A 22,589-nucleotide genomic window follows, 5' to 3' on the forward strand; every position below is an offset into this window, starting at 1 on the left:
CTCTTCTAACTTTTTTTCTTTATCTTTTGAGCAGAAAATACCAGTGGTTTAAAACCCGATGCCTTTAAAGTCACTGGCAAAACTTGCACCATGTTCACCAAGGCTAGAATTTCATACTTATTGTGGTCAGTCTTTCCCCACAGCTAGTAACTAACAAACAATTGAAGTGAGCAATTCACAGAGGAATCCTAGCATTTATTTAAGTAACCTCCTTGGTGAGAAATAACAAGTAACATAGAGTAATAAGTGCCTAGTCTTCTTGCAAATGATGTATGAACCAAAGAAAGGTGAACAGTATCTGATATTCTGTTCTCTGCAAATAACAGGACCAGCTGTGGCCTGGTCAGCATTTTAGGGAGAGAGTTGGGAATGAAATTAACATTGTGTCTCTGCCATGAGCAAATCACAGTCTCCTAAAGTGAGTTTGCAGGTGCCTCCAGGACTGGAAAGAGACATCTTCTTACGTTACTCTGCCCACTAGAGAGACGTGAAAATGACCATTTCTCAAGTATCGGTAGTTGCATGTTGCGTAGCCAACAGGTTAGGCTGTGGAAAGTCATTATTAACTCCGTATGTCCTCTGGTAATGACATCCTTGTTCTGGAAACACACTCTTCTCTTGCGTCGTCTGCACAGGTCATTAGAGATGATAAGCACAATTTCTGGGTGCATACTGAGTCTTCGAGGGGCTATGCTCAAGCTGTGCCGTACCTGAGGCAGAGATTTCTTGGCTTTCTTCATGGTAACTCCTGCATCCCAAGCAGTTGAATGGTTCAGGGCGGTGAAAAATCTGTGGATTTTTTTTTTTTTTTTTTAACTTTGAGTAGAAGAATCAAGTGCAGTTTCTGAAAGGAGTTTTTAGCACATCAGGGGAATGGCTATGGGCTGTATCACAGCTTTCAGATCTCCTGGGACCACAGCTCATCCTTCCTTCTGTCTTGAGAAATGTCATTCCTGTTCCCCCTTCTTCCCTGCTAGTTAGTGGTGAAGTGACGATAGACAGGGGAAGGTGGGTTGTAAGAAGGAAGAGCTGATGACCCCTTGATTAATGTTGGAAAACAACCAGATGCTGTTTCCTAAATGTGCAAATGTTGGCAGAAACTAAGAAAAACACAGGGTAAGACAAACAGCACACACTATTGTTTGTTAGGGGAGTGAGGTGTGTCATTGTCACCCCCATACGAAAGCTGGAGATGTCTTTAGAGCATCATTGCATCTGGCTGACCTCATAGGCTTCATGGTTGAGAACGTTTGGTTTCATGAACGTTTATAAGCTGTAGGCTCTGCTTTTGAAAGTAGATCCCAGAACATTATGTGGTACCTTTTATTAACTAAGGTATGGCATATGTGAGGATTTTTTGCCTGGGACAGCTATCCTGATATGTAGAGTGCTACCATCTTCCACCTGCATCTGCGTCTGAAGAACGTCCCCGAGTGTCACCTCCTGCGCAATGTCACTGGTGTTTGTGTGATGAAGTATTTCTTAGCAAACAACAGCAGTCTTGGACTCCACTGCCTTCCAGATCATTCTCAAGGATAAATCACCGGTTTGGTTGTGACCTAGAAATCTCTGCATGTTACATATCTGTACCTGAGAAATTGCTTCCCACCTTACCAAGGGTCTGCTACCAATCTTAGGTAAATTACATGGGCAGGGGGCTGGTGGGGGTGTTGTCCTCTGTAAAGCTGCTTGGACTCCTTTGTGCTTTTGTTCCAGGGAAACACAAGCTTGTTAACTATGGACCCCCAAAGCCTTGGAAGTGTGTGTGAAGGGCAAGGGTTTCAGGGGGTGGTTTCTGCCCACTCCGACTAGCCTGTTTATATCTGTCTGCCTCCTATAATTTGCTGGCACCTATTGCCATGGTACCTAAGCATGTTTCTCAGATGACCATGGCTTTTTTTCCATCTTCTCATCTTTTTAATAGTCTTTTCTCTTTCCTTTAAAATGGGTCTTTAATAAAGTTGAGAATTCTTGCACAGGGTTTTATAAACATGTGTTATTAAATTTTAAATCTGTTTTGAAAGTGCCTCTATCCTACTCCCTCCTAGTAAAGTGACCTTTTTAAATGGAGGGAAGTGGGTTTAGATGACAGTCATGATAAATGCGGTCATGTTCACTCAATAAAATAAGGCCCAGTGCATTTGAGGATAAATCAGTGAAATGTACAGCCCCACCTGTCTGTCTCCATCATTCATTTCCACTGTCACTTTCACAGTGGCTGATGGATCACAGTTGCTGTAAAATTAGACAGCCTTTAATCTCATTTCATCCTGATTAGCTTCTCCTTACCCTTTCCCTCTAACTCACTGACTGACACGCTAAAAACTCACACCGGGCTGTGTTTGAGCGTGGCGTACAAACTTCTCTTCAAATACCCTTTTTGCGGGGCAGGCAGGTGTTCCACTGGGTTGAAACTGAAAAATAAGAAGATGGGATTTTCACGTTATTAAAGGAAAACAGCAGACAAAGGCTTATATAAAATTAATGAAAGCAGCAGCTTGGCCAGACTGTGTGATGGGCCAGATTCTTCCTGATACACCCTGGCAAGCCCAGTGAGTTTCAGAGGCTGTTTCTTCCAGAGACTGAATTTAACATACTCATTGCTGTGTAATTTTGACTATATCTGTGAAAAGTTACGTCTTGTATGGCTGTGTGTTCATAAAGAATTACTGTTTACAGCACAAGTTTTCTGGTGCTTTCAAGAGGTGTTTTACAGCAGTAAAAAAATTTGTTCGTTCCCATAGTTTTGATTTCTGTGGATCTCTTATAATTCTGAGGGACCCTGAAAATGGTTGGGAAGAAAGACTGAGATGTTCATGATTTCATTATTTCAGTGACAAAACTCTCTCTCTCTTCGATGTCCACAATGTTGCTCTGTCCTTCCTGTTTTGTCCATCACCCTCCAACCCCATGGGCAGATTCATGAGACCAAGAACAGATTTTCCCCAAAGCTCTGTGAGAAATAAAGGTCATAGTAAAGGTCTGCAGTGTTTTATTGCAGTCACCTTTCCTTTTGAAGCCCAAATACTACCCTCCTTTCTAAGGCAAGCTTCCCTTTAGCTTTCCCATGAGTTATGGATGGTATTTTGGGTCATTTGGGCCCAATCCCCTATCAGTGGGAATGTTGCCATCAAGTTAAGTAGGAGCCAGGATTAAGCCCTTAGTTTTCAAGGTTTAATTATCATCCTAAGTGAGGGAGTCTTTCTGCATAGTTTATATGCATGGAAACAGCAGAAAAGCTTAAAACATAATTTCTTCCTCTACTGGCCCTGTTTGTGTCAATATAGAGGATAAATAAACAAAACTGTTTGTAAAAATGAAAACATGTGAAAAACATGCGTGTACAGTTCTGATAAATGCCAGCTCTCTCCAGGCTGACCAAAGGGATACCCTGGCTGAGAGTACAACCAATGCCTTGGACGTAATTTTAAACCATAGCAGAGCACTGGGTGAGGTGAGAATTGAAGCCTCTGTGGACTGATCCTTCTTGAGAGGAGGGGTCCCAAAAAATATCTAAGGAAGACAGCAAGTTTCCCGTGGGAGACACAAATTCATTGTGTGTTACAAGTATCCACAAGATCAAGGAAAGTACTGTGTTTTTGAGGGAGATAATTTTAAATAGGGAAAATATCTGATTTTAAAGAATGATATAAATATTATATGGGGGCTAGGAAGAAAACAAAAATATTTTCATTCTTTCATCCCACTGTAGGAATCTGTAGATAGTATAAAATCTTATACAGTGCCTAGTATAGGATTACTTACCAGTTACAGAAAGTATAGTAGTAACAAATAACCTTAATTAATGAACTTTCAGTGTACCTGGCTGCCCAGTTTAAGAGCTGCTTCACTTACGTGACTTGTAAGAGCACAGACTATGAAAATTATATTCGACCTTTACTAGAAACTAAAAATGTACCTTACTTATTCATCATTGCCTTGGCAAAAACTTCAGTAAGAAGCTTAAATGAACCCACTTGATCTCTAAGAAAATGTGTCCTAAATAACAAAGCTGCGCATATTTCTTCTTATTATTATTTGCATATGCTATACTGCACAACTGCATTCTGAGAAAAATAAAAGATAATAAAACAAATGAAATGAGAGATATATCACCCAAAATAATCCAAGTGTGAGATAGGCTGCCTCTTCTTTTTTTCTTTTTTTTTTTTTTTTTTTTTTTTTTGGCATTGGCAAAAGAGCACAAAGTAAGAGCTGGCCCTGAGTCATATTGATTTCCCACTGCACTGGTTTCCTAAGTGCTCTGTTGATCCGTGTCAAGCAATAAGTTCCCTGCCTGTACATGCACATCACCTCCCCATTTGTCCTCACCTAGATTTAAGGTGCCCATATGATGAGCTGAACAAGGACATCATTTTTCCTACTGGTATCACTGGGCCAAAACTACTTTATGTGGCATGATAACTAATGCTGTGTAAGTTTACACTTACCATATAATATCACACCAGCGTTGTATGGCACACCACAATGATATGTGCATATTATATATATAAGTGCCTTTATTTTTTTCTCTTAGCATTTGCAGCGGAAGATAGAAATTTGAAAAAAATAGATTATTGTGACTGTAGTTGGTCCGTAGTAAACGCGACACCTCCAAAAAAAAGGGATATTGCAAACCTAATGCCACAGTTTTGATCTTTGTTAACAAAGGGCTTCCTGATTAGATGAATAGAAAATGTGTGATTGTGCTGCTAATGACATTGTACAGGAAATTAAGCGTATACATTTGGAAAAGGCATTAAATCAGCAGGACCTTAATTTAAAAACTTAAAACTGTATGGAAATGCAGCTTGTTCATTGCTGTGTAATAGAAAGCTACTGAACACACTGACTCTTCTTGTGGAAACATTACCAGCAGAACAAAGCTGGGCTGAGGGTTGTTTTAATGTCGCCTAGCATATTTGGATTCCTAGCATCTGCTTGTTTTCAGGGAAATATCAGGCGACTTCACTCCTTTTTACAAGTTGTTTTTAGGGCAGCATATATGGCAGTTGGGCAGGTGGGGGGGGTCACTGAGGGACCAGAGTTCCAGCTTTTTTCCTCAATTATTTGTAAGATTGCATAATGCCAAGATTGCTGATAAGGGGCTTTGTCTGCTGCTAATTCAGTGGACATACATGCTTGGGGTGATGCATTCCCCTATTGTTTCATACAGATGTAATCCCAGTGCTGTATTTTGTACCTTTGGAAATACCTGATGGGATCATGAGCTGACAAAGAATTCTTGCTTTGCTTGCAGTTATGCCATATAACAGTGCCCATCACTGCGTCGTGGAAGTGGAAAACTTCTTGTTTGTGCTGGGAGGAGAAGACCAGTGGAACCCTAATGGTATGTACAGAATATTAAAAGGCAGCATCAGCCTTCCTCATCTGTCCATCAGGTCAGCTGATGTAGTCATTAGCAAGGGATTTTGAGGACCCTCAGCCTAATTGTTGAACCTAGTAAAGGCTACTTCTAGATATTGATGCAATAAATATCTGTTACTTTAGCATTAGCATCTCCGTCATTCATCAGCTCCCACATCCCTTGAAAAATGCCACAGGCAGCAGAACAGACTCTTTCAAGTGCATGCACCAGGCAGCAGCTGTTAAGAATTTTAACCTTCATTTCCAGTCTCCTTCCAGTCATAATATAATAATGCAATTGCAGTAGATGAATGCTTCCTTTCTATTGTCAAACCAGATACTCGCAGCTAAAGTTGTTAATGTGTTAATTATCTAGACTCTGAGATTCTTAAACCAGTCCTTTTTTTAGTCTTGTGCAGGAGCTTCTTGTATAGATTATCTGCTGCTACCTTCTTTGATTTGATTACTTCATAAATTTACCGCAAAGAGAAATTAAACAATTTAACAGGCTTCTGAGCAAAGCAAAAGGAGAATACCATGCCTTGCAAAATTCACAGAATTGTCAAGACATTGTTAAAAAGCTTGCACACGAAGAAAGAGTTGTAGTTGTAGCAGTCTGTGTAACAGAGATAATTATGACTGAGAAACCATAAAACAGCTTGCAGGTACACATTTTTACTTTAAAACACCAGAGGATCCAGCTGAAATTACATATACTGCATATATTTTATTGTGAATGCCCCATTTCAGCATCTGCACTAAACCAAATTATAGAAAATTGTTACATCTGTTCACTTCCTAAAACCTGAGACAAACAAGCCAGTCCACCCTATAAGCATATTTCCGCTGTAGTTAAAAATATCACTAAACGTCTTGGGAGAAGAGCCCTTCACTTCTGTTGTTGGATCTCCTTTATATTGAACAGGAGATAGCATGGTATCATTAACGACAATTATTATTAGGAGCATCAGCCACATCCAACAACCGAGGGCCCCTGTTGTGCTTGGTGGTAGGCATATGGATAATAAGAGGCAGACCTTGTTCCAGACAGTTTATAATTAAATAGCCATGTCACATGAAGGAAGAATGAAAGAAAATAAGTATAATTACCCACAATTTGAGGATGTGGACACTGAGTTGCAAGATGATGGAGAGATGTAAGAACAGGTACATATCCTGCATCTGAGATAGAAGTTGAGCACAAGTTTGAGATGGATAGTACCTTAATTCTGAGGTCACCTACATCAACTCCTGAGCTGAAGACATTATCATCGGACATCTAACAGCTTCCTTGTTCTATGAATACCAGAGCTGTGATTTGTCTATAGAGGAGACAGGAATAAAAGAGGTAGGAGCATTGCCGATACTGATCTCTTTACAAATTTGCCCACAAAAGAAGTGGATCTTATTTGTCACAAAAAAAGGGACTTGAAAATCATAACCTGCATCCTGCGCTATTACCGGGCTAGTTCTTCTTGAAACTGATTTGGTCTAAATGTGCAGCTACATGGGAACTGCTCGCACATACCCACTTGAATTTATGTAAAGGCCCTTGTCTGCCATCCTCATAGTACCAAAGGGACTTCCTATGGACCTAGCTGGAACTCTCTTGCCCAGAGCATTACAGGGCTTTTGATTTGAATGAGAATGTGCCAGGTGTTTTTCCAGTGGACAGAATTATCTTTGAGATGAGGGCAATGGAAGGAGCACCATGCGTTTCTTCAGCCATCAGACCTGCAGGTTCTGGAGAAGCAGGATGTACACTGAGGAGTGCCCGTGTACCCTCCGTGCTGCTCCTGTGTCTTCCCAATCATCTAGAGAGCATGGGATACATTTTTTCTCTCTTTTTACATCCTCCTATGGCTATGTCTTTCCACTCACAAGAGATCCTTGCATGAGTAAATGCTGATGAGAGCAGGCTGCAGAACACAGACGTGGATTAAAACCAACCTTCGTAACTGTCAGAGCCCTTTGCCTTTTGGCATGGCTGCAGAGACCTTCCTGTAGAAAGCAGAGAGCAGCAGCATCTGCCTCTTTTTGTCCCATCGCCCTGATGTGCTTATCCTGATTTCTAATCACTTGTTAGAGTTTCTGCATTCTGGCAGGTGCCTAATGTGTATAAACCTCCCCACTGGTGAGCAAGACAAAATAATAGATACAATTGTCTTGCCAACAGAATTCCAAAATTAAACTGGAGTCACACCAGTTACACCAGGAAGCTTAAGTAGGTCATTGAGTCCTTTTCTTGCCTTCACAGGCATCATATAGTCCCATTTTGTACATTTTCTAAGCACCTTTCAAAAAGCAGTTGGATTTTTAGCCCCTACTGCTCCTGTTGGAAAGCTGTTACAGAATCCAATTGCTTTAAATGACTAGGAGCCTTATTCTAATTTCCAGTAAAATGTATTCTTTGACTGTTTGAATCACCTTGTTCTCATGCCAAAGCTGTCCTTTAGCTTAATAGTTTTTCCCCTCCTGGAGATTTGTTCCTGTGATGTATTACAGACGGCACTCCTATCCCCTTTTAGCTTTTGTTTTCCATGGTACAACAAGCCAAGTTCTTTGTCTCTTGCCGTAAGATAAACTTTCTGTTCCTCCTGCCACCATAGTGGCTCTTCTTTGGGACTGTTCTAGTCTGACTTCATCTTCCTTCCTGTGAAGTGACCAGATTGTATCTTGTATTCCCACTCTAGGGTCACTAAACCATCTCTCTCTACCCTATGCTATACAATCTTCTATGAATGTGATCTTTGTAGTGAATGTGTGTGTGACACGTGTTGTGTTAGGAGGCCAAGGTCCCCAAATCAGATGTTTCTATAACATAATTAAAAAGCTGCTATATAACCAGTGACCACTGAAGTCCCCAGTAACTCTGAAAGATGTAGTGAATACAGCAGCATTAAAACCTCCTACTAGAAGTCCAACCTTACAATAAATACGTACATTGGTTTGAAATTCTGCTTTCTGTAGCAGAAATAGAATAATAAATATCCTGAACAGTGATGGTCAGATGCCTGCTGTTACTGCTTTCACTGTTTATTGAATCTATAGCTCTCAATGCTTCTTTTACTAAATTGTCTGCATAGACTAAAGTAATTCAGATAGGGACCAAGAGCAAAGCCTCTCTTTACTAAACCCAGTGACAAAATGACCAGTTGCCTTTAGCATACGGGGATATCATCCTGTGTCTTGGGATGCATTTGAGTGGTGCTCAGCATAAAGACCTTTGGTCCTTACTAGGCATCGCGCTGGATTTGAAGGGGAATGTTGCGTTACTCGTCAGTCTTCTGCTTTACCCTCCTCATATGGAACATGCTTATAACATAGCAAGGGAACGAGTTTGCTTCCAGATGGAGTGGTCAACCTGGTTTCTTTCTCGTGTTTCCTTGTAGAACATGATCTTAAATTACTACGAATACAAATTCTAGCTGTGTCGTTATTCTTCCCTACAATCTTGATGGTCTGTTTACACATGCTGAAGTAAGTGTGGAAAGAAACAAGAAAGCAAGCCAATCCTGCAGAGGCTTTTCCGATGCAAAAATATTTGCCTTGTAGAATACCCAGTGACCATTTATAGAACTGTGACATACACAGTTGGGTTATTCTGCTGGCTTGTGAAGCTTCTAATTCAATTTTTTAGTCACACATACATAAACAAAGGTTTCTGTTTCCGAGATCCTCATCTGTTGAAGTCTCAGGTGTTGCAGGAAATTGCCATACACTCTTCTTGCTTCAATTTTCTTGCTTTGATGTCAATCTGCATGTAAAATAAGGTGAAATCTTAATATCGTGAAGACATGAATACAGTCCTTGGGCTTGACAGCAGGGATAAGCTAGTTAGCTGGTGTATGTTGCTCATGTTTCTTATTTTAGCTAACACACTTGGAATAAATCTAAGAGTGTATTCCCCCTTCGATGCACATGTGTAATTCCTTCTAACTTAACACTGAAAGTACATGGTAGAATAAACCATTTAGTGCAAACACTGCATACCCCATGCTGATGGCTTATGCAGCTCCTGGTTATTTGCACAACGTTTTTTTTTGCCGTGTTCCACACAGAGATGATGTGAGGAGAAGAAAAGCACATGTTCTCCCTTTGATTCTTTTACCTGACACAAAATACTCTAGTCATAAAAATACTGTGGGGATGCCCTCTTTTGGGCAGTAATTTTGTTTAGTGCTGTGATTTATTGTGGCTGTGAAAGTACCACAGCATCTATAAGTAAATTTAAATACACATTTTCAAGATCTTATTACAGAGAGCAAGAATAATCTCTATCTGCTTCTACTGCTAGCAATTGCTAATTCAAACCTTGCAGTGCCCCATTTGTTGAATTATTACTGTACACATAGTGTAATCATACATTGTTGTAAAAGGGGGAACCCTTCATAAAAGCTGTCAACTTGTAAAGTATATGTAATATATATTACAATCATGATGTTAAATACATGAAACAAACAGCTGAGTGTCAAAATAATCTATCTTTACAGGGAAACACAGTACAAACTTTGTTAGCCGATACGATCCCAGGTTTAACAGCTGGATACAACTTCCACCCATGCAAGAGAGGTAAAAACCTGCTATGTGTTTTTCAATATATGTTTTATCATCCTAGGAGCAGCTGAAGTTTGGCTTAGTTCTGGGAGTAAGGAGGCATATGGAAGCATTGAAAATACTGAGATAGAACTGCAGCGTGAAGTTGCATCCCATTTGTCTCCCAATTTTTTTAAACTTCCCAAATTCAAAACTCCAAATGCCAAATCCTGCTGTGTTGACTCATGCAAAATAACCGTGGACTTTGTGCAATTACTGGTTGCCTGAAGGATTTTCTGAAGTCTCCATAGTGTCCTGTCATATCCCCTGACTGAAGTGTCATGATGAGTTTGCAGTAAACAAGCAGTAATTACAGTCAGATATCTTACAGGGAACTGAAGCCTTCACATGTTGCCTCCATCCTGTTTTACCATGCCAGCCATGAAAAGTTCTCCTCAACATGACTCACCTTGTCAGAGAACTCTTAATCCTAGGTGGTCTTTGAGTGAGGTTGCTGTCAGTCAATGCATACTAGAGGAGCATACGTTTTAATCTTACTGTATACCAAAGTGCAGAGGTGCATGTGGACTTGCGCAATGGTCCGTAAAGATGGTTTAAACTTAACGCTGGACCCCAAGTCCTACCTTGGCAGGAAAAAAGTGCCCCAAATCTGAACTGAATTATGCATGTTTCATAAGGAAAATCTCAAAGGCGTGAGATCCAAAGTTACAGTGTTTCATGAAAGAGCACTGAATGTCCATCTTTCAGTTTGACACCCATCTTCTCATGGATCCAATGTACAAGAGATCTCACAAGGTCTTCCCAAGACACTTTCCTCATTCCTTGTGCTGTCAGCGCTACAGATCTTTTTCTGTTGGCTGCGCCAGTGCTCAGGCGTCTGGCAGTCATATACTGAACTCAGTGCGACTTTGCAATTCAAGGTGTGTATTATGAGATGCATGGAAATATGGCTGTCTCTTTAGATTTCCAGAGGTAAAATGTCAGTCTGTGGGGTTTTCGAAGGGCTTTTGTCCAGGATTCAGTTTGATTGACCTGAATCCATGTGCAGGCCCATGTGTAATGCCTGTCACCCAAAAATGCTGCATTGTACCACTGCACAAAAAAGCACAAGTGGAACAGATCTGAGGAGGCTCCCTGTTGAAGCTGAGCAAACCGATAAAATTAGCAATATACATAGAGATAAGAAGAGGTTCACAGTTTATCATAGTCTCTGGCTACTCCCTTCCTCCCTCCTGCCAGCACTGCGGGGTGACCCCACAACTGGGTTATTTACCTTAAAACAAAAGGACACCTTTCCCTTTGCTTGAGCTCCCTGGACTGAGTCACCACCAGCCCAGGTGTTGGCACCGGGGGAGAGAGGAGCTGTGCCTGAGATTGAGCGTCGCCGTGCAGGTCATCCTCAGTGAACCGGGAGCGGTTGTACGGAGCTTGAAGCTCTTCTTTGGAGCCTAATCTGTGTCCTAATTAGGCCCTCTGGGTATCTGCAAGCAAAACTCTTGACGGGCATATGTGGCTGGCTGAACGGTTAGGTTTATTTGGCTGACAAACCTCAGAAGGCAGAAGTAGGTAGTTGAGGGTTGGAGAAAGCAGACAGTAGGAGTTTTTTCCACCTCCAAAGTGTCCAGTTGTGTTTCACTAGAAAATGAGTTTATAATCACATGTGCTGAATGTGACTTGCCATGTGCTCTGGTGGAAGCTGCTGCCTTCAGCCACAAGTCAGAAACTCTGCTGGACATTGTGATAGTTTAGCAGCTGCAAGGTAATAAACCGCAATGCATCAGCATCCCAGCTCCTTACAGTGTTATTTAAATGCAATTTAAATAACTCATACATCATTCCTTCTGCAAGGGGCTTTACTATGGCAATGTTAATTGTCACCTCTTTTGTTCAGGATACATAACTCATGGGCTTGCCCATTATTTTTCTCTGAAGGCTCCTAAGTGTTTGGGCTATTGTTAGAAAACAGGAATTTTCCAGTGACTTTCTAAAATGTTTTTAATGGTTTATTTACTCATCCTTCATGACTTCCTCAGAGTTGTTGCAGCCTTTAGAGGTATGGGCTGGCCCAGTTTTTAGAAGATCTTACAAACAAGAGAGAGTTTTTATGCAGTCTCCTTTTACAGCTCCTTTAGTCAGATAAAGTTCCCATTAAAGTCAACATGCTATTTTTTTTCCCCTAGGAGTACAGGGTCATGCCCTGTCTCTGCTGGCATAATGCAGGCATCATTGACAAGACAGACTATTTAATGGGTTTTTCTGAGTCATTATGGTCCATCAAGTCAAAACCTGCTTAGGAATTTTAGTCTGAAAATAATTGGCTGGATAGACTATAATGGCTCCTTTGAAATGGCTGCCAGGTAAATGTGGGTCTCATTCACAGACGGTATATTCTGAAGCTGAAAATCTGTATGAAATATTTGATGAGTAAACTTTTATCTTATATGCTAAAATCCATATCTGATTGATTTTACTGTATGAGCTATAAAGAAAAGTCTAATCCCATTACAGACTCAGAGCCATCAGCGCGTTTTTTCTTTAAAGCCAAGTTTGGTTTATTTTCATTTGAAGAACATCTCAAAAACACATGCTTTCAAAAAGTGTGTACTATTTCCAGGTGTGTGTTGTTTAGAGAAGCAGCAAATGACTCCTCGGCTTTTGAAATACACATCTGCCTGATGGTACAATAACAATGGGATGCTTTTTGGAGAGCAGTTCTGTTAGACTAGATCTGGCGAAGGAGTGAGTTTTGCAGTGGACATGTCTGAATTTGTGGAATGAGCTGGACACCTCAGTCGGAGTACTGTTGGATCTTGCCAGCTCAGCCCAGAGCTGGATGACGTGTGTGGAATATAGTAACACTTAAAACATCCTTTTTCTTACATCCTGAATGGAAGGATTTTGCTTAAAGACCAGCAAAAAATAAGGCATAGCACAGGTGGAAGTGAGCAGGTGAGGCTGAGTGAATGGAGGAAAGAAGCCACAGAGAAAGAGATGAAACAGTATCACATTTTGTGTCTTTGACTTTAATAATAGTAGTTTTAACCCTTATTAATATGACTTTATTTTTTAAAAAGCAAAGCATTAGCTCTGACAGTGACTCTGAAATCTGGTCCAGATATTGCAATGATCAGCAATAGCACTGGTAGGTTTAAACCTCCAACTGTTAGTTGTATTTCTTGTTTCAGGGCATAAATTCATCATCTGTGGAAATCAGAAATTCTTCCATTTTATGTGTGTACTTATGAGTAGTTAGTTGGGTTGATTATTGAGTGAAGGGGTGTGAAGGGAAAGCATTTCAGAGACCAGTGAATGTCAAGTACTTGCAGTCCTGAAGAAAACCACAAAATAATTGTAGTCTTTTCCATATTCAGATCCTGAGGTGGATTTTATTTATCTCATTAGAATAGATAGTCTCTTCCCAGTTTTGTGAGGAAAGCTGTCGTGCAAAGATTGTTGTATTATATTTTCATCTGAATCATATTTTACAGCAGTTTTAAGAGTCATCACTTAACAACATGCCCCTTGCACACTGTATCATTGAAAAGTAAAAAACCAAAAAGCTTAAAATACATGTGACAGGAGCAACTGAGTGAATATACACATCCAAGCAGAAGAGTGAAGCATGCTGACACTTTCATTTTTGCTCCTTATAGTGACACTGTGTGGATGAAACCAGGAGTACATGTACGGAATAATGTCAATGAAATCCTAGTTGAAATGGTGAAGCCTGCAAGTTGTACCTACCTCTGTTTTTTAAACCTGAACTGAAAAAAACACACTGAGAGCAGTTTGTTAATGGGTTTGTCGGTGATGCACAAGGACAGATGAGTGGACATGTGAGCACCCCCAGTATCAATGCCAGGCATCCTGCTGGTTTGTGCCTTGTGGCTGCTGGAGGCAGAAGGGTCAGAGAATGTATGCCTGTCCATGCAGGGTCTCTGATGTTTCATAAGATGTGACCTCTGCAGCTTTTCCAATTTTTGGGGCCACTACGGGCTGTCTTGCTTCTGGCCTGTCACATACTCTCAGGAAGTGTATAGACACTTGATTGCTTCTAACACCTACACTCTCTGTCAAATTAGAGTGAAATCAGCCAGACGGTTGTTGTTGAGGAGACAACACGCAGGCAGACATGGATACACATACAGTGTAATCAAATAAGCTTTGTTTCCATAGAAAATCAGGCTAAAAACATAGATGCACAATTTGCTGCCCGACCATGCAGAGCAATAAATGCCATCAGCTTCTATCTGCCCATTGACAGATAAATTAAATGATCTTATTTAATTCGTCAGCTGAGCTGAAGGCACTTAGCAGCATTCCTGTCCTCCTGTTTGCATCGTTTCTTTTGGTAGCCCTACCCCTGTGCCAGTGCTGCTGCTCAATGAGGGGTGCTGTCCTGCGGCATCCAAGTTGTCCATGTGCAGGCAAGGTGAAGGCCAAGAGGTAGGCAGGAGGTACTCAGTGACATAGCTCCTCTCCAGCTGGGTGAGGAGTCCTGTCAGGCGTGCACCAAATCCGAAACATAAAGCCAGAAACAGGCAGCGTTGCATCAGGTCTGCTTCCCGAGTGCCCAGCCAGCCCTGCCGTTTCCATGGCCATGTCTTCATGTCTGCCTGACCTCTCCTCCAACTTACGAACCACCAGCCAATCTCAGCCACGTTTAACAAAGAGGGAATTTCTCTAAAATGTTAAAGCATACTGCAGATTTGGTGAATATCGGCAGCTGGGTAAAGGGTGGAGATCTTTCTTGTTCCTTCACTGAAGGAAACGGTCCTGAATGTGTGCCTGGAGAGGTGGCAGGTTGGAGACATCGCACACCAGGCTTTGCAAGCTCACCTGGTCACAGGGTGACAATAGGGAAGCCTGGGCAAGAGTCAGGACATACCAGAGCTGTTCACTGCAGGGTGTTGTGTTCTGTACTTGGACTGCCACTCATCCCAAATGCCTTGCAGCGCTCTGTAGGATTGAGCCCTTGATGGTGCAGGTGACCATCGAGCCCCCAGGATTTACTGTGCAATTGAGGAGCGCAACATGCAGCTGCTCCCAGATTCAGATTCGGGTCCTTGGCCAGGAACTGGAGCACATTGTGTCAGCCACAGAGGGGGTTTGGCAAGCTGCAGCCACGCTCCAGCGTGCCAGCTTTGCAGGAGCTATCAGAGGTAGACCTTGCTGTGCCTCACCTGCCTGCTTATCTCTGGGCTCGCATACCGTTCCAGTTCCACCCAGGAGAAAATTTGAGGTTTGGGACTGACATTTCTTCTCATTCAACATTTTGTACAGGTCTTCATCCTAGCCTGGCTGTGCTCTTTTGCAATTTTCTTTCTCATATCCTTGCAGCTTAAAATGAAAGGCCTCTACCCTAGCAAACCTCCCTGCTGCTGAATAATCTGGGGAGCTTCCCCTGCAAGTAGATTACACCAAACAGGGTCTCTCAAAACCATCTACTTTTACTTCAGCAACAGACACTTACCGTGAATTTTGGAGGTACAAAGAAGATGAACCAATATATGCTTAGCAGTCCTGACCAGAAAAAATATTTTCCTGCATACCTGAGTTGCATGTGAAAGCAAACAGGTGGCTAAAATTTTTCTCGGAGTTAGCTGGATGGAGACAGACCTCTTTCAAGTTAAAGGGTGGAAATACAATATTGTGCCTAGCATAAGGAAAGTTGTTCTATTTGCAGTACTGCAGAAAGAAGAAAAAAATGATAATTGAAGAAAAATTTTGATGATGTGGTTCTCTTAGTAAATTGGGAACAATGACCCTTGAAGGACCATAAAGAAAGTGAATGTCAAGATAATTTATTATTGTTACATTACCTACCTCATTTTTCACTTTGTCTTACTGAGTTGTTATATCCCTTACAAGGTAATGCCCCAAACATTAATGAGCACCTTTTTATCTTTCACGGGTGTGAAAAAGCAACAAACAGCTTTGAGAAAGGGTATTTTCTTCCAGAATTATGTGTGCTTAATTATTTTGACACCAAAAAGCTAAGTATTCATCTGATGTGGAACGAGCATTAGATCAGCAAAGCAGCCACAGTCTCTGGGATAGCTGTGAGCATGTGAGGCTCCTGGTTACGTCTCTCTGAAGCAGCGTTTGAAGGAGCCACTATCTTAGTTCGCAGAGGGAAGAAACAAGGTTGACGTAGCTAATTGGTTTGTTGTTGGCTTCTTTTTGTTTTGTTCTGCCCTGTCCTTCAGGAGAGCCAGTTTCTATGCCTGTCGCCTCGACAAGAACTTGTATGTGATCGGTGGAAGAAACGAAACTGGCTACTTGTCCAGCGTGGAGTGCTACAATCTGGAGACAAATGAGTGGCGTTACGTGTCGGCCTTACCACAACCTTTAGCAGCCCATGCAGGAGCAGTTCACAATGGCAAGATTTATATTTCAGGCCAGTATCTTTTATAATTCCTGCTGTATAACAAAAAAACAACCCAAAGCAACAACCGTGAAAACCCAGAACCCAAAATCATGGAGCTAAATTCCTGCTGCAGCACAATGTCTCTATTTACATTAATTAACAGAAGTATCTTTGCTTTGCAGGAGGTGTTCACAATGGAGAATATGTCCCCTGGCTGTACTGCTATGACCCTGTGATGGACGTCTGGGCCCGAAAACAGGACATGAACACAAAGCGAGCAATCCACACTTTGGCTGTAATGAATGATCGACTGTATGCAATTGGAGGAAACCATTTGAAAGGTCACATTTTCAATAGTGAAAAAGCATTTCAGTGTTTCCCGTCTTCTGATAAAGAATATTTTTGTTAGACAGTCATTGTTAAATACATTATAAACCAGGCAACACAATTTAACAGGACACTTGAGCCAGCAATTTTAAAAACATCTTATGCAAATTATTTTAAAATTATAACAGTACATTAAATATATGAGTAATGAATGCTTTAGATAATAAAAATGGGAGCTTCCATTACTCAAAGGCATGGACAATTTGTCATTACCAAGAATTCAATGAAACAAACAGATTATTCTTTGACCCGAAAGTACCAGCAATATTTTCCTCTGTAAATCATTTTCTAAAATTTGCAGTTAGAGAGAGCTTTATTCAGGGCAACATACAAATACAAGCTCCTGATTTAATGAAGAAAAAACAAAACAAACCTTCAGCCATTAACTATTAGGAATAGGCTCTTTAGATTCCTTTTTAGTATTAAATATAGCTTGTTAATTAGAATTCTTTTTAGAGGTCTTGTTTTCATCTTTTGAAAAGGTCTCATATTAAAATAACTACCGTTTAGGCATCTGGTAATTTTATCTTAATACCCACATACTGTTGCTCTTACTGCTAAAGAGATTCTGCTTAATCCAGCCACTTAGGCAAAAAGCACAGCTCCTGCTCCTTTGTCCCCTGACAATATTTGACAGTTTTTGTTCCCTTTTTTTTTTTCCTTTCTCCTTTCATGCAAGATTGTAATGCAAAAGAAAAACTGATGTTAACTGCTAGTAACACCGGCCCATGTGCCTGGTTGACTCTGGTACCCGATTCCCTGTGAGGCTCTGAAACCACGTGCTCTTTTGGAAGACCTGAATGGCTGTCGAGCACGGAGGGGACAAAGTCGCAGATGTACATTTTCCCTGGTAAATAGTAGTGGTGCATAAACCCTGCAGCCAAGTGCAGGGCTGCTGTGCCTCCATGTCCCACCCCCAGCTGTGATGGGTGCTCCTGGACTGGACCTTATGGGCTCCAGCAAATGTTGTAGAGGTTGCAGAGCTCCATGTTGTGGGCTTTTTCACCCGCTAAAGGGAAAGTTTACATGTCACAGCCGTCCTACAACCAAAGCAGGTACTTTGGTTTCTGTAGGCTTGAGTTGTTTCCATCCTGCCTTTTTTTTTTTTATCCAGTTTCACATACCATCCTCTGGGAAAGAAGGAACTTCTAATAAAAATTGCATTTTTGCCTCTGCAACTGCTGCCCTAGGTGCCTTTACTATGTATGAAGTGCTTGCTGTTGTGAGAGGTATTTAGCATCCAGGTTTCTGGAAAGCTGCCTACTGTCTGGAAGAAGGGCTTTTTGCAAAAATGGTTTCTTCTGCACAGTGAAATAAAAGGAAGAACTGCAAGGAAAGTGAGAAGTGGGGGAACTGAAGCATGGGTGAAATGCTACAAATTCTCCAAATGGGTGGGAATAGCAGGTCTCCACGGCAAAACCCTTCCTTGTGAGGCTGGATCTGTGTCAGCAGCGCATTTACCGCACCACGGCCAGCCATGTGCGTGCTGCAGTTTATTATGGAGCTTTTGACAGATTCTAGGTGCACTGTGGTGGCCTTTCTGTGGCCCCTTACAGTCTTTACAGTGATGAAAAATTATTTTATCGCAGCTATTCTTTCCTGACATAAATAATACTCATACAAGCAGCATCATTGTGAAGTACTGAGATCACCAAATGCCCTTTTCCAGAAAATCTAACTTCTCTTTTCTGTCATACCTTGATGGAGAAGACAGCATTGTCAAGTAAAGCATCCCAGCATATTAAGAAAGGCATCATTTTACTGCGATGCTCTGATAAAGAAAGTAGTAGGAGATAGTGAAATGTCTAAATATTGGAGCAGGAACCAGGACTCCTTAGTTCTATGTCCATATTCATCTCAATTGATACCTGACATCACAGCTTAAGAGTCTTGATCTGAGACCCATCTGCCATTTGGTGACTACATGGAGCCTTTGTTGATCTGTCAGAGAAGGATGGGGCCTCCTGGTTTTTTTTTGTTACATTTTCTGTCACCTTAAAGACTTTGACACATGACAACTACTCAATTAGGGTACACCTTAAATCGGCTTGAAAATTGAAGCTAGTCCGTAGCATCACATCCCTTGTGCTAAGCACCTTGTCCCTCTGGAACCAAGTGGCGTCCTCAGTTGTCTAAGGTTTACCTTGCCTTGTTAGGCATTGATTTCTAAGCAAGATTTAATCTGTCAACCTTTGAATAGATTAGATCTGCTGACCTTTGAGAAGGACTGACAGGAGTCTTTTTGAACCTGTTCAAACTCGCATTAGCACTGAGAGATGAGGAGGAATACTGCTTTAATCTGCTTGCACCGTTGATAGGTTTTTATTGAGTGTTACTTTCTAATTTGTTCAGGCTTTATTTGTGTATTTGCGATTTGTAGAAGACTGTACAACTGATGATAAAAGGTTTCAGTTTTTGAACTGAAATAATGAGACATTAATGTTACAGAAGATGGCTTAGATGTATATGGTAATATTTTCTAGAAGAAAGTTGAGCAGTAGTGTTATAATTGCAATAATATAATTGTAACTGTAATTTAAGAAATTTAACCATAAAACAAATAGTAAAACAGTATGTCAGAACACACGTTCTCTTTTGTCAATGCTCTTATCTAGGTTTCTCCCATCTCGATGTAATGCTTGTGGAATGCTACGATCCGAAAGGTGACCAGTGGAATATCCTCCAGACTCCAATTCTGGAGGGTCGCAGTGGCCCTGGCTGCGCGGTCCTTGACGACAGTATTTACCTTGTAGGAGGCTACAGCTGGAGTATGGTGTGTACCTGCTTTCTGCAGTGACCCTTCCACTCCTTTTGAGCTCTTGCAGCCAGTCTGTATGTTGCTCAGATGGGATGGAGGGGACACAAGGGATAAAGTAGCTGTAGGGGCAGGTTTTGCTTTGGTTCTCAGCACATGGAGAGCATGGAGTATTTTTTCACCTCTGTGTGTTTCTATTTAGATGAGTTATTACCAGGTTGTGTTCACTGACATGGAGTAATATAAAAATCAGAGGTAACTTGGCAAAAGTGACTTATGGGACTGTATGCTTATAGATCTGCTTATAAGGGACTTGTGGAGGAGCCTGATTTGCAAAGGCTGGGTGCTCAACCCATACGAAAACCAAGCCTCTTGGAAGGCTCTCAAATTAGGGCCCAAAACGGCGAGTCACTTTCAAAAGTGGCTTTTCATCTTTAAAGATGACGTGTAACTTGAGTTTAATGTAGGCCACACTTAATATGACTTTTTGTTCTGTTACAGGGAGCCTACAAATCTTCTACCATTTGCTATAGTCCTGAGAAAGGGACTTGGACAGAACTAGAAGGAGATGTCGCTGAGCCACTTGCAGGACCTGCTTGTTCAACTGTCATATTGCCAGCCTGCGTACCATACAACAAATGATAGTCAAGGAGCACTGACACGAACACTGATTGCATTTGGGAAAATAATGACGGGTGACGTAAATATTTTATTAGAACAGGATTCCTGTTAAAACAAAAACTACCATAATTGACCCCTTATTCCATATTTATGCTTTAGGAGCAAACTAAAAGAAAAGAAAACCCAAGTATTGTCCCATCTCAGATAGATGCCGGTGTCTTATGAAGCAAGTAGCTAAAACACACCGAACATTACATGCTGACAGACTGCCATTTCAGACTGATTTTAACTTTTTTCCTGCTGCAGAGATGTTCCTTACGTCAAATCTAACTTTACAAAAAATGAAGGCTAAATTTTCAAATACAGCCTGAAGAGACAAGATCAGTATTGTGCATTGTATCTACCTGCATGTGATCTGTGTTGAAGTCATGGGGATGTTGTTTTCATGAATGCTTCAGAATTCAGATAGTGAAAAGCTCGCACTGCATTGCAGAATTATCTCCTCCTCTGTAATCCTAACCTACAGCTACTTCACATGCTCTGCAAGCAACACAGCGTCAGAAGATTATAAAAGGTAAAGAAATATCATTCAGGTTTTGCACAGCTTGGCATCTAAAATGCTCTGCCTTCAAAGTCCCCATGTGTAAGTGCAGCAGAAAGCAGACTACAATGAACGCCATGCTTTACAGAGCACTTCTTGTAATAGCAGCTTAGGGATTAGGATCAAATTCTTCTAATCACACTTGTGTAAAGTCAGAGTAATTTCACTGAAATCACACAGAATGACTGGTTTTGCATCGGTATAACAGAAATTTGGTCCTACACCTTAAATTCTTGGTTCATAGAGTAAGTTATTTCTATGGCCACTTAACAAAGCACCGGAACCCTTACTTACTTTTCGCTAACCTGGTAGATAGGAGCATCTGTGCTAGTTGCTTCCAAAGACAAGAAGACTGCATTTAACTTTGGACTCTGAAAAGATTATGCACAATTTTGGAGAGATGCTGGTAAGTGGTTAAAATACTCCTGTGTGGTTCATCTTCAAATGTACTCTGAAAGATTTTTACTGTTTATCCAAAGTAATATGAGGCTAGACTTTCCACTGCCTTATAACCTGTGTAGTTATTTACACATTACAAAGCAAGTTCAGAATGCTACCACGTGGGACCAGTAGCATTTAGGACTCGCTTCATATGAGCTCATGGTTGCTTGCACAAATCAGGCTGTCCATGCTTTAGGCTTCTGTCCTGGCTTTGCAAAAGCAGTAACAAAATCTGAGCCTGATTCTTCGCCACCTTGCAGCTAACACAATCATCTACACCTCAGCAAAGTATATGTATAATTCTTCCATTGCGGTTTACTGGTGCTGCATCCATTACTCTCAGGAGCATCCTGTTCTCTGGTATAAACTGACATTGCTCGGTTGAAGCCAATGGATGTACTTTTGTTTATGTCCGCTGCAAACCTGGTCTTTAATTTGCCCAGCTGTAACTGGCTGCACCAGATAAAAGGCAAAGCAGACTCAGATCCTGCATTTTCAAGCCTCGGCGTATCTTTCACATCTTAATGCTAGTGCATTAAGCAAGGAGCAGGCAACTACTGGAGATTGGTTTCTGCTGCAGAGGCAATAGATGGGAGGAAGAATTCATTCTTTGCTTTGCAAAATAGAAAGAGGGTGAGTGTACACAGAAATTACGCTATATATTGACGCTTGAGAGCAATATAAATAATGGAGAGCAAATACCATGGGACTGTTTCTCTCTGGCATCAGTCCAGTTTTATTGCAGTGCAACTCCCTTGCTTGCAGCAGAATTACACAGTTGTAAAACTGGAGTAATGCAGTAAAGACTGATATTATACAAATGCAATAACCCAGTGGATGAGGTAGCTGCACGCCTGGAAAAAAAAATGGTTTAAACAAAGTAATTATCTGAAGATGCTAATATTTGAATGTGCCGTTGGGGAGTTTTCCATTGAGCATCACTAAGGAACTCAAAAAAGTGGAGTGCATATCCTGAAATCTCAATCCATTTCTACTATATAGTGCAATCTTAGTTGGTTTTCTATTTATTTATATTGTTCAGATCCAAGGGATCCCTTGTAAAATATATTTGGTGCAATCATGACTTTTTTTCTTTTCCTGTTGAAAGTATATAAATATAAATATATATAAAAAGGAAACTGTTAAGATACTAAATGAGGAAATCTTGAATGACATTTAAGATCAGGATAAGGTCTGCCATTAAACACTGACTGTCACCTGTCGCTACTGAAATGTACCATTTTTAAAGGATATTTGTTGTCCTTTTAAGTGGTCCTTTTTTTACCAAGATAATTTAAAGATTTATGAGGACTGTATGTAAATCTTTCTATCTTTCAGGAAGGCATGACCAAGGAAAGTGCTAACTGAATAAGTCACACAAAGAATGTAAATTTTGTACAGTACTAGACTGTGTAAATGAAGCTTGCTTGTAGGGGGGAAACTTTAAATAAAACTTTATGTACTAATTCAACTGTCTGCCATATTCCTAC

The 22,589-nt window shown here is 41.0% G+C and overlaps 1 protein-coding gene across 1 annotated transcript in view; it reads left to right on the top strand.

Annotated features, from left to right (window-relative positions):
- Positions 1–20,078, top strand: part of KLHL14 (kelch like family member 14) — a gene marked incomplete at its 3' end in the record, with an annotated part of 62,649 nt that extends 42,571 nt beyond the window's left edge. Inside the window, exons 4-9 of the mRNA XM_082045166.1 lie at positions 5,261–5,350; positions 9,861–9,939; positions 16,134–16,324; positions 16,477–16,635; positions 19,297–19,454; positions 19,938–20,078. Coding sequence (XP_081901292.1) covers positions 5,261–5,350; positions 9,861–9,939; positions 16,134–16,324; positions 16,477–16,635; positions 19,297–19,454; positions 19,938–20,078 — 818 coding nt within the window. The remainder of the gene's footprint in view (positions 1–5,260; positions 5,351–9,860; positions 9,940–16,133; positions 16,325–16,476; positions 16,636–19,296; positions 19,455–19,937) is intronic.
- Between the last annotated feature and the right edge of the window lie 2,511 nt (positions 20,079–22,589).

This window comes from Streptopelia decaocto (assembly GCF_964273445.1).
Source record: "Streptopelia decaocto genome assembly, chromosome: 2".
Classification (NCBI taxonomy): Eukaryota; Metazoa; Chordata; class Aves; order Columbiformes; family Columbidae; genus Streptopelia; species Streptopelia decaocto.